This window comes from Bos mutus, chromosome 13, assembly GCF_027580195.1.
Source record: "Bos mutus isolate GX-2022 chromosome 13, NWIPB_WYAK_1.1, whole genome shotgun sequence".
Lineage (NCBI taxonomy): Eukaryota > Metazoa > Chordata > Mammalia > Artiodactyla > Bovidae > Bos > Bos mutus.
In genome coordinates this window covers 17,215,506-17,228,326 of record NC_091629.1, presented here as the reverse complement: position 1 = coordinate 17,228,326, position 12,821 = coordinate 17,215,506, and the positions used below count along the sequence as shown (strand labels likewise).

General features: G+C 49.5%; 1 protein-coding gene across 5 annotated transcripts in view; it reads right to left on the bottom strand.

The window, feature by feature from the left end:
• The window catches only part of ZFP64 (ZFP64 zinc finger protein), an 80,827-nt gene that overhangs the window by 61,650 nt on the left and 6,356 nt on the right, over positions 1–12,821 (bottom strand). For all 5 annotated transcript variants that reach the window (XM_070381021.1, XM_070381022.1, XM_070381018.1 and 2 more), the window contains one exon: positions 1,566–1,727. In XM_070381021.1, the coding sequence (XP_070237122.1) occupies positions 1,566–1,727 (162 nt within the window). The remainder of the gene's footprint in view (positions 1–1,565; positions 1,728–12,821) is intronic.

Here is a 12,821-nt window from a genome sequence, read left to right as displayed (position 1 = left end):
GTATGGATGTGAGAGTTGGACTGTGAAGAAGGCTGAGTGCCGAAGAATTGATGCTTTTGAACTGTGGTGTTGGAGAAGACTCTTGAGAGTCTCTTGGACTGCAAGGAGATTCAACCAGTCCATTCTGAAGGAGATCAGCCCTGGGATTTCTTTGGAAGGAATGATGCTAAAGCTGAAACTCCAGTACTTTGGCCACCTCATGCGAAGAGTTGACTCACTGGAAAAGACTTTGATGCTGGGAGGGATTGGGGGCAGAAGGAGAAGGGGACGACAGAGGATGAGATGGCTGGATGGCATCACCGACTCGATGGATGTGAGTTTGAGTGAACTCCGGGAGTTGGTGATGGACAGGGAGGCCTGGCGTGCTGCGATTCATGGGGTTGCGAAGAGTCCGACACGACTGAGCGACTGAACTGAACTGAACTGAGACACATGAAAACTAAATGCCGTGTGTGATCACAAATTGGATCCTGGACTAAGGGAAAAATATTTTTCTTTTGATACAGAGAACTTTAATGAGACAGTTGGCAAACTCTTGATAAAGTCAGCAGTTTGATAACAGCATTTATCAATGTTAATTTCCTGATTTGGATGACTGTACTGTGGTTATATAAAAGAATTTCCTTGTTTTTAGGAAATGTGTATTAAGGTGCTTAGAGGTAAAGGTCATGTCTGCAACTTTGGGGGAAATATATGTACATTTAGAAAAAAAAAGGGCTTCCCTTGTAACTCAGTTGGTAAAGAATCTGCCTGCAATGCAGGAGACCTCAGTTCAGTTCCTGGATCGGGAACATCCCCGGGAGGAGGAAACGGCAACCCACTCCAGTATTCTTGCCTGGAGAATCCCATGGACAGAGAAGCCTGGCAGGCTACAGTCCATGGGGTTGCAAAGAGTTGGACAGGACTGAAGTGACTAATCCACCAACCACCAGAAAAAACAAAGCAAATGTAATATGTTAATATTTGGGAAATCCAGATGAAAGGTAAAGGCTGAAGGGAAAAGAAGGGCCCGGCAGAGGAGGAAAGGTTAGTTAGCTTCACCGACTGCAATGGGCATGAGTTTGAACAAACTCCAGGAGACAGGGAAGGACAGGGAAGCCCAGCACGCTGCAGTCCACGGGGTGGAAAGGAGTCAGACACGACTTAGCGACCGAACCATAACAAAAGGGTGCTCAGAAACTTTTTGTTCTACTTTTGCAACTTTTCCCTAAATCTGAAATTATTTCCAAATAAATTTTTTTGTTTTCCTTTTTTAAAGTAGGTAAGGGACAATTTTTCTGGATATCGTCCTAAGCTGTCGCACCAAGAGAAAGCCACAGTAATCTGAAATTCTCACTGTTCCCATTTAAAGGTCCTTGGCTGTTAAAGTCTTAGAGCCCAAGTGCATGGTGACCAGAGACAGTGAGAGGTGTGTTGTATGTGATGATGGAAATTCTGGGGTGTTGATTTCTAAGCCGGGCAGTTTGCAGCTGGCTTTGCCCAGTTGTCGGGAATCCAGGAGCTCGAGCCCTGGACCTGTTAAACGTCACGTTCTCTACACAAGCAGGACTCAGTGTCGCCTCTACCTGGATAGCAGCAGTTAAGCCTCTTCTGAGCCGGTGGGGCTGTGGGCTTTTTGGCACGCGACTTGGCAGGGAGAGAGATGACAGTGGCTGTCTGGTTTTCGTTGCTTTCCGTGGGCAGATACGTTTGATAGCCATGTTCAAAAACAAATTCTGGAGCTGAAACTAAAAGACAGGATGATTATTAATTTTCATAATACGAATCCCCAGTAGCTACTCCCTTTGCCTACATTCCTTTGTGAGAACGATTAGGCTGGATTGTCTTCCCACTGTTCCTTGCTGCTTAGGAGTGATCACGCGACCCTGTTCTAGCCAATGAGACACTGGAGAACATCTGCTGCGGGGGCTTCTGGAAAAGATTTTCTCCCTGATTTAAAAAAAAGGTGGGGGCGGAAAGAGAGGTAGGTGAGGAAAACTCCTTCTTGCTGCCCTGGTTCCCCTGCTGTCTGTCTTTGGACATGCCTGATGAGGATGTGATGTCTGGATCTGAGGCAGCCACTTTGTAACCATAAAGGGAGATGCTGGGCCAGAGCCCTGAAACCTATTCAAATCCACACTCATTAAATAAACAAGAAATGCCCTATCGTTTATACCAGGTAGGTTTTCTGTTAACTTCACCCAAATGCATTTAGGTACTGTCCTTTCATAAACTTTATCACAAAATCCTTTCAAAAACCAGAAGGGAGCTGACTGAAGGAATTCTGGGCAAACTACAAATACTCTCTAAACACAAACACTCTTCAAGCATTCCTAAGACCAACCAACCCATAAATCAACCTATATTCTCACGGAAGTTTTGAGGAAAAAAGAATAAAAAGAAGACCAAACATCATTATCATCTTTGTCTTTAACATCTGTCATTATAACAGGTAAAACAGGCAGTCCCAAATGTCTTTTCTTAAAATTGTTTTTACTGCTTTGTTAATGAAGTTAACAGTTTGCAGTTTGGGAATATGTATTTTCTTTTTTCCTTTATTATATGTAATCGTCACATGGAGATCTGGCTTCAAACAGGAGTAAATACAGCCTCTGCGGCTTGTTCAGGTGAACCTGTCAGGCTGAGAGGCCCTCCTGATGATTCTGAGAGCCAATGTCATATTCTGCTTCCCAAACTTCAGTCACGGAGGCACCACCTGTGACATTTCTCCATTGTATTTACAAAGTACACTTCTTTAAATCAACACGGGCCTGACATCACTCCCTATTTTGGCTTTGCCTGCAGCAGGAATACCCACTCCAAAGGTCTGAGGTGCCAGTTATATTTTCTCTTAAAACAAACATTCTCTCTCTTTGAAGCTAAGATGTTATAGACCGTAAGATGTCACATTATTTTATATACAATAAATTTTTAAAAGCTGTCAATTCAACACATGATAACACACTGCTTTCATATTCCTTAGGTATTTTACATATATTGATATTCCTTAGAGATTTTACATGTATCGAATGAGTTCTCTGAGGCTTCACTGAACATTTGACAGGAAACCCACATTCCTGGCACGCAGCTCTTGGGCACCTTGAGCAATGACAGCCTCATCCCAGTGTGTGGCAAAGAACACCCAGGTGGATCGGCATTTGCTGTTTGAGCAAACTCATGGTTTCCCGTCTTCTCAGCTGAAATATGTAGTGGGGAGTTAAGTGGCTTTTGTTTAAAGCTGGCAAAAGAGTCTGACAAACTGAAGTTCCATCTTCTTGCCAAGTCTCTTTGATGACCTGATCAACCACACCTGCCTCTTGGTGAGATGTTTCATCTACTCTGGGATTTAGCTGTTGGTTTTCAAAGTGTGGTCCCCAGCCAGCAGCAATGGACTTACCTAGGAATTTGCTGCAGAGGCAAGTTCTCAGGCCCCACCCCAGCTTACTGAATCAGAAACTCTAGGGTGGGCCCAGCAATCTGGCCTAACAAGCTGCCCACGTGATTCTGATAAACACAGGTTTGAGAACTAAGGGTGCAGACCATGCTTTTCCATGCAGCTCAGCAGTAACCTTAACTCAACTTTGTCTAATCGAGGGACTCCATCTCTCTCAGTTGTAGCTTTGCGAAACCCAATGGTTGTTCCTCCAGCAACAAAATTTGCTTCATCAATATCAAATGGACCCCCTACTACTATTTCTAGGTATTTCTGGGTACAGTTACTTTTCATCTTCAACCCGAACCATCCTGCAGTATCTCAGGAGACATTTCACACAGCAATTAAACCCAACACACAGAGCTCCCCAAAAAATGCACACATCTCTGCCGAAGTGAGTATAACAGTGATCACTGATAATAATCCAGGTTATTCACAAACGTGCAAAGACAATTCCTTGGTGACTGCCTCCGGGCAGGCAGCCGTCTCGCTGATTCCAAGGCGCAGCCCCGTTTCAGGTGTTGTAATGTGTCTCTGAACTGATGTGAGTCCAGGCTCAGCCACTTTCCACGGATGGGACTTCAGGCCAGTCGAGGAGCTCCTTTGAGCCTGTTTCCCAGCCCGTCAGTGGGGATAATCACGTGCCCACTTCACAAGGATATCACGAAGCTTCATGAGGGCATCAATAGTGCAGGATATGGGCACAGTTGAGTCTTAATAACACTAATCCCTATAGCTGAACAGAACTGGGCACCAAACTCTTAGCGGGAATGATCAAGGCTTAGGGGAGCAATCACCTCCACTTGCCTGGGACCGAGGGGCTTCCCTGGTCATAGGACCTGAGATAAAACTAGGATGGCTGGTCATGCCACCGTGATACCCCAGCTTGTGGGAAAGAAGACTGGGAGGCACAGGGGCTGGGGGGTTGTGACAGTGGCCAGGCACTCCCTACAGTCTGGCTGCGGAGTCTGTGACCCTCCGGGAGGCGAGTCCTGGGTTTGGAATGATCCTGAGCTTGGGATACCCACCGTCCCTGGAGATGGCCGGGCCTGTCTGCTAACCGCCCCCGCCCCGCCCCCACAAGCCTTAGCATCTCTTTTGTGGTGAGTCACAGCAAAGGGGAACCCTGAGAGTATTCTGGGGGGCAGCTCCTTTTCAGAAATCTGGTTTGCAAATATTTCCTCCCACCCAGGAAGCTGTCTTTACATTCCACTGGCTGTTTCCTTAGGCGCACAGAAACTGATGCAGTCCTGCTGGTCTGTTTTTGCCTTTGCTGCACGTGCTTTCGGTGTCTTTAGGGGAGGCATCCAACTGGAGGGGTCGTTTGTAGGGGGCGGTCCCTTGTCTGTCTTCAGATTTGGCGTAAACAGTGGAATCTGAGTGTCCAGCAGACGTGAAGGCAGCCGGGACAACCCCAAGCACCCAGATCTGCTGAGCTGGGGATGCGCTTCTAGCAGAGATGTGACTTCCCCCAGGGAAGAATGTTCTCAACCCTTCTTTCCACTGGGGTGATCTGTAGCATGAGCGGCCGCTTTCTGGGGGTGTGGGTGGTCTGGTGCCCAGTTCTGTTCAGCTATAGGGATAACTTTCTTCAAGAGTTCAAGGCCTCGTCTCCCCTGTGGGCACAGCTCTTACAATCAAGTCCAGTGTTTCTGGATCAGCCCCCACGCCTCCCCCTCCACCCCCAGCAGCTCACAGCCTCACACCTGCTTTCGGTTTTGACTCTGGGGCTCTCCCTGGCTTGCCAGTGTGCCCAGCTGCACGTCTGAGACACACAGCTTGTTACACGCAGTCTCGGTTTGTAGCAGGAGCACCTCGGGTGTTCAATTATTCACCCATGATGTTGCTTAAAAAGTAAGACTGTCACATGAATTTCATAAGGAACCAAAACCGCCCTGAGCTTGGGACCCACTGGATGTCCTAGACCCGCGAAGCTCACAGGGGCCAACTGCAACTCTTCCCACGAAACTGCTCTTCGAACATCTGAAGTCATCCACGTCTCCCAAGTCCCTTTGCTTCTCCTTTCTCATCTTCAACTTAAAAACTCCAGTTTTAATTCTTTTCTCTTTTTTAAAATTAAAAGTGTATTATATTGTCGAAACAAAAGAAAACACTGACTAGAAAATCCCGGGAGCACAGAAACACGGGGAGAAAACCTGACCAACGCTGTCCCCCCGTGGCATGACATGCTTGCTGAATTCTGCACTTTTCCTCCAAAGCACTCATCTCTGCTGTAACTAGTTATGTGGCAAAGTATCCGATGCCCTTCCTCTCCGCCATTCGGTTGGATGAGCCCAGTGAGGACGTGCATTTCCCTCCATCACTGTTTCCTAGACCCTCGTGTGGAACCCGGCACACACAGGGGCTCAGGGAACACCTGTTTAGTGATGGATCAGATGGCCAACCTGTTCTTTTTACACAGATTTTAAAAATACAGAACTGAGATCATGGCTTAAATCATTTTGTATGCTTTTCTTTTTTATTAAACGATTAAACAACTTTGCTATGTGAAAGCATTCTGCCATGTTATCAATTCATCCAAAAACAATTTCTTCTGGCTACATAACATGCCACACTTGGGCTGTCCCAGCTAAATTAACCCTTTCTTCTTTTTTGGACATTGAGTTGGTTTCTAGGGGTTTACCTTTATAAATAACACCTATCCAAAAATTTTAACTTATCTCTTTAGTTTCTCTGGATACCTTCCTGCAAGCTGAAGAACCGGGTCAAAATGCAATGGTCATTTTATGGCTTGGTGACTCATAACTATAAGATCCTTTAGGAAAATCTAAATCAATACATATTCTCCCCTTCACCTTGGCTATCACACACACTATCTGTCAGGACAATATGAGACCGTTTTAGTTTAATCTGCATTTCTTTCATAATTGGTAAAAAACCCCTTTTCACTATATTTTATTCATTCACATACCTTCTTTATGAACTGCCTGTTCGGGATATTAGCTCTTTTTTTTTTTCTATTAAATTTTTACTTTTTTCTCATTGACTTGAAATGATCTTTACAAATTAAGGCTATTCTTTCACTGTCACATATTTAAATCTATTGTTTGTTTTTCCCCATATTGCCCATGCTTACAGCTCACATTTAGGGGCCTTGATTTGAGTGCAAACTCAGCATTCACCTCCTGGGAGAATTCTGTAAGGAAAGTCTCATGCTCTTCTAAAGGGTTTTCCCCTCATGGGAGCCACACCTGATCCTCAGGTCGGCCCAACAGTCCCGGTTCCAAGGGCTGAGCCCAACGCCAGCTTCTGATTCGTGACCCGCCCCTCTCTCTGCAGCAGCTGGCTGGTCTGGGGGCAGACAGGGGCACAGAAGCTGGACCGATCAGACCCGCTTGCCCTGCGGTTAGGAACTGGGACAAAGACACTGCAGCTTGCTGTGGACATCTATTTTGAAAAAAGAAGCACCCATGTGCCAGACACTGCCACCGACAGAGTTCCATTCTTTCCTGCCTTTCTCCCGGCAGGAGTGTGGATGGCCAGAAGGGCTTTGGGGCTGGATTCCACTGCTAAGCCCCTTCTCCGTGACTCCTTGCTGGCCTGGCTACACCAAGACAGTGGAACTGGGCCTGTTACCCATCCTAGCCAATGGCATCTGGGATTCCTGGGGAAGCGTTTCCTCTCTGTTAAAGAGAAGGTCCCTTTCCCCATCCCTGAGCAGGGCTGAGTGAAGACTTGAGGAGGAAAGCAGCCACCTTGTGGCCATGAGAAGCATTACTGCCGGGGAGAGCAAGAAGACCCAGAAACCCCCGGTCTGCCCTGCCAGATCTTATCCTGAGATAAGCAGTGTCTCACAGTCCAGCCCTCTTGTAGCTTAGTGTTATTAAGAGCAACCGAAAGCATCTGAACTAACCCGAGCCCGCACTGGCTGGCCCAGACTCCCAGGACCCTGCTCAGAACTACCCAGATGGGATTGTTAAGGGAGGGCGCTGGGGATCTCCGTCTTACTGAAGCTCCGGGGGGCTCTTTTGAGAAAGGCTGTGATGACGACTTTACCAAGGGTGCTGAGGGGCTTCTGCAGCCCTGGAGCTCGGCTCCCAGCCCCAGGTCTGGCTTCGAGCCCCTTTCTGGCTCTGTCACCGCCATCAAGCTATTTAACGCCTTCATGCTTTAACGCCTTCATGCTTTAGTTCATTACGGGTAAAACAGGGATAATAATGATTAGTAGCTAATATATGTTGCAAAAATTTAATTTTTTAAAATTAAACGTTAAACTCATTAACTGAAGTTGTGAAAACCTACTTCACATACTGAGAAAACTGCTTGGCACAATAATAAGCAGCACTAAGAATTAGCTGGGAGAAGGCAATGGCACTCCGCTCCAGTACTCTTGCCTGGAAAATCCCATGGGCGGAGGAGCCTGGTAGGCTGCAGTCCATGGTGTCGCAAAGAGTCGGACACGACTGAGCGACTTGACTTTCACTTTTCACCTTCATGCATTGGAGAAGGAAATGGCAACCCATTTCAGTGTTCTTGCCTGGAGAATCCCAGGGAAGGGGGAGCCTGGTTGGCTGCCGTCTATGGGGTCGCACAGAGTTGGACACGACTGAAGCGACTTAGCAGCAGTAGCAGCAGCAAGAATTAGCTGGGCTTCCCAGGTGGCAGAGCAGTAAAGAATCCGCCTGCCCGTGCAGGAGACGTGGGTTCCATCCCTGGTGTGGGGAAGATGCTCTGGAGGAGGAAATGGCCACCCACTCCGGCATTCTTGCCTGGGAAATCTCATGGACAGAGGAGCCTGGTGGGCTGCAGTCCCTGGGGTCACAAAGAGTCAGACAGGACTGAGTGACTAACATACACACCCAAGAGTCAGCTATGACTATTATTATTGCCAGATTCCCCTGGCAACTCACTAACTAGTTTGTTTTACTGAATTGCTCACACACTCAACAACCTTCAGTGGCTCCCTAGCTCCTTCAGAATAAAGGCCAGATCAAAGCAGGGGCCGCTAGTCTGTAGGCGCTATATCATCTCCAGCCACTGTGATCAGATCTCCCCTTCAGCAGCAGGGACCAGCTTCTCCACCTCCAGACCAGCAGGAGGAAACGCCCCCCTCCCGCTGTCTTCCTCCCAAAGGCAGGTGGGATTCTCAAGGTCTATCATGCGTGTGATCTCACTCATCATTTTCCCCGTGGCTTTCCCCGCCGAGACCAACCTACTCCATGAACTCTCTGCACTGGTCACACACGGCTGGGCTTCTCTGTCTTACAACAAGTTCTCCTCCGCTCCCGGACGAGCTTGGAATCCTCCAAGGGAAGCACCTCCATTATCTCGGCTCCAGCATCTGGCACCCCCAGTCCCAGAGCCGCCCTCACTGGACCCTCACGATGGAGCCGGCGCCACGCCATGAACGTCACGGGCTTGAACGAGTTCAATCCGAACCGCGCCCCCTACTGCATTTACTTGGTAACTTTTACTGAGCGCCTAGGATGTACCAGGCCTGGGGCTGGGCGGCCGAAAAGCAAGACTGATTAGTGCCTGCTCCAGGGAGGTTATGGAGCTTTCCCCATAGCTCAGTGCTCAGTCGGTAAAGAGCCTGCCTGCAGTGCAGGAGACCCGAGTTCGATCCCTGGGTCCGGAAGATCCCCTGGAGAAGGAAATGGCAACCCACTCCAGTATTCTTGCCTGGGAAATCCCACAGACAGAGGAGCCTGGTGGGCTACAGTCCATGGGGTTAGAAGAGTCGGACACAACTTAGTGACTAAACCAGGGAGATTACAGTCTAGTAAATTAGAAGTTAAACCACTACCTTGCTTACTACTAATTAGTTGTTTTGCAAATACAGAATAAGGGTCATTTAAAATTAAGAAAACAAAACAACCCACTACTTTGAGGCCCACAGGCAAATTGAGCCTTCAGGTAATTTTGTTTTTTTAGGCTTTCAAAATCAGTTAGGTGGGCTGGGTCTTTCCCAGGTCAATGACCTCTGGCCAAAGACCACCAGGGACACACCTGTAGTTGAATAAGTTGATTACTCCTTACAGTAAGGGAACCCTCGCCCCACGGGGGCTGTGGAGGGTCTCAGTAAGAGGGTGCCCGGAAGCACGTAGTTTTAGATGTTTGGGGCTCATGTTAGATGATTCTGCGAGGAGGCTTCAAGGAAGCCTGCGCTGGAGGCTGTCAGGAAGTGGGGACAAGCCTATGACTTGGTATCTTAGCGACTAGTGCTGAGATGCAGAGAAGGCTAGAGCAGCAGATAAAATCGATAAAGCAGGAGACGAGCGGGGCAGGAGGGGATGCCCGGGGTTCCGAGGCTCAGGCATGACGACACAGGAGTTCTCTTTCCAGCCTGTCCCAGCACAGTCAGAGCTGCCCTGTCCCATGTGGACGTTCTGTGACTCTGTTCAGCAGGGGAACAGCACGCGCGCCCCGGGGAGTTAACCCAGCGCCCAGGGACTGACGCCCCCCGGCTCTCCTCTGCTGGTCGTCCACGGCCCGCCCACTCCCCCTCACAGCCCACCTGCTGCCGTACTTACTGCCCCTGCCTGAGCCCAGGAGCATCTGAATTCACTTCTCTGGCTAAAGACTGCTTGTTACCAAATAAACTGATGGCAACTGTGGTAAGGGCTAGTTGAGGAAGTGGTGAAGAACCTAACCTTCGGGGTGGGGAAGGGAGGGAGAAATCGTGGCTAGCTTCTAGGTGGAGGTGACTTTTAACCTGGGTCCTAAAAATGCAGGAATGAACCAGAAGAGGTGGGAAAAGTCAGTGATAGTTCAACTAATACTGTCTGGAGGCTTGCCATGAGTCAGGGCCTGCGGAAAATTTTCCATGAACTGTTTCACTTAATTTCTACAGCCCCTGATTCAGTAAGTAAGTAATGAGAACTAACCCTGATGGCTTGAATGTCTGCATGTAGGAGCCCCTGGCAGTGACCCTCTGAGGTGAGTTCTATCTCTACTCTCCCGTTTTACAACTGGGTAAATGGAGACCCTGAGACTCTAAGTCACCTGCCTGAGGTTACCTGGATGGGAAGTGATGTAGCTCGGATCTGAACCCAGGCAGTCTGACTCAAGAACCTAGACTCTCTCCACTACCAAGTTCCATGGCCTTTCTATGTATTTCTGTCCCACTTTAAAAAGGAGACAACGCAAACTCTTACAACTTGCAGCACTCACACAGCTCCTAAGGCCCTCTGCAGCCAAGACTTTAACACGGGAAGCTGACCCCAAGCCCCATGGCTTCAAGCGGGGAACTTAGAAAATGCACATAGGAGGCTAGATTTTTCCACCAGCGTCAAGATCTAATGTTACTGCTTTTATAGAAAAGTTCTCAAATCAAATGCCAAATGATAGGCAGCTTTCAAAGCTAGCGGGCAGAGAATTAATTTTACTTTTTATCCAACATGGCACCCCACTCCAGTATTCTTGCCTGAAAAATCCCATGGACAGAGGAGCCTGGTGGGCTATAGTGCATGGGGTCACAAAGACTGAAGCGACTGAGCAGGAGGAAGGGTCTGTTTTAATCAAGGACTGAAGACGGACCAATAACCCTGGACAAGGTCCGGGTGCGGGTATTGAGAGGAACCTGCTGGGGTGGGGGTCGGGTGGTGAGCATCTTTCCAAGTGGGTCGAGGCCTGCAATCCCCTGGGGAGCTTGTTAACAATGCAGATGCCTGAGCCCCAGCCAGGCGGATTCGGAGGTGCAGCGCAGGCACTAGCGGCTTTAACAAGATCCCAAGGGACCCTGGTCCAAACTGCCGCTGCTGCAACACCGAAGCCTAAACTTTGGGGAAGCTGGACCCCGCAAACCAAAATAAACAGTGTAAAAGAAAGGGTGGGGGGAAGCAAGATGCTGCTTGTTTCGGGGCAGAGCTGCAGGCGCATGCAGGGACAGCAGCTGGGTCAGGCAGAGACTCAGCACCCTGCTCATCTCACTTGGGCATGCATCTTGATGTTAAGAAAGTGAAAGTTGCTCATTTATGTTAATAAAGTGAAAATCGCTCAGTCGTATATGACTCTTTGCAACCCCATGGTTCCACAGTCCGTGGAATTCTCCAGGCCAGAATACTGGAGTGGGTAGCGTTTCCCTTCTCCAGGAGATCTTCCAAACCCAGGGATCAAACCCAGGTCTCCAGCATTGCGGGCAGATTCTTTACCAGCTGAGCCACCAGGGAAGCATTAACACCCTTCATGTTAATAAAGGCGGTCGTCTACTGAGTCCAATGACTGTCCTAGATCCTTTATTTGGATTATTGCAGAGTCTCACAATAACCCAATCATATTAGGCACCTAATTCTAAACCTAACAGTATTTGTTTGTTGTTTACTCACTAAGTCACGTCCAGCTCTTTGCGTAGCCTGCCAGGCTCCTCTGTCCATGGGATTTCCCAGGCAAGAATACTGGAGTGGGTGGCCATTTCCTTCTTCAGGGGATCTTTCCAACCCAGGGATCGAACCTGCGTCTTCTGCAGTGGCAGGCGGGTTCTGTACCCCTGAGGCACCTGGGAAGCGCACCTACTGGTATTAGGTACCCTTTTTAATAATCCCTTTCTACAGACAAGGAACCTGAGTGAGTGACCTGCCCACAGCCCAGGGTTGCCGACTGGGATAAGGCCCAGCAGCCCGTTTCTGGTGCGCGGCACCCCCGTCAGCTCTGCGCGGTGGGGAGCGCTTGCGCAGTGGGTGCCGAGGCGTACGGGTGGCCAGCAAAGCTGAGGCGCGGCTACAGTGAACAAGGGCGGGGCCGTGGAGAGGCCGGGTGGCGGGCGAAGGTCTCCCAGCCGGTTACGTGGTGCGCGGGCAGCTTCACCAATGGACGTGAGGCGCGGGCCCCTGTGCGTTCACTCCACACACAACCACTGCCGGGAATATGATGCTGCGGGTCAAATGCAGCCCCTGACCTCGTGGCGCTTACGCTTCAGCAGTGGGACAGGCCTTAAATTTGTTCTGCAAACAATCATTTAATTACGGGGACCTGATCTGAGAGAACAATGCCCATGTGTGTGGTCTCAGAGCGGGGCTCTTTGGGGCGATGCAGTTAAGCCCAGCTCTGACACACGCACCAGCATTAAGTCAGCTCCAGGCAGAGGGGGCAACACATACAAATGCCCCGGGGCTCAAGGAAGAGTGGCCCACTCGGAAAACAGAAAGGATGTCATCACAGCTACTGTGAGTCAGAGGGGGCGGCGTGTCCTGAGATGCAGTCAGGTCCTGTGTGCAGATGGTCCTGAACCTTAGGTTTTGAGGGTGGGCTGGTGTCAGCCAGGTAAAGGCGAAAAAGGCAGAGGGGACGGCAGCAGGGAAGGCTCAGAGCCCAGCGAGACGCAATGGCCACAAACGAAGGGTCTTGGGGCCTCCCCGTGCTGGGGCCTCCCTAGGCTGGGGCCTCCGGTCCCAGGCTTCACACCGGGTGTGGGGTGACTGGGAGCTTATTTCTGAGAACAGAGAACCCG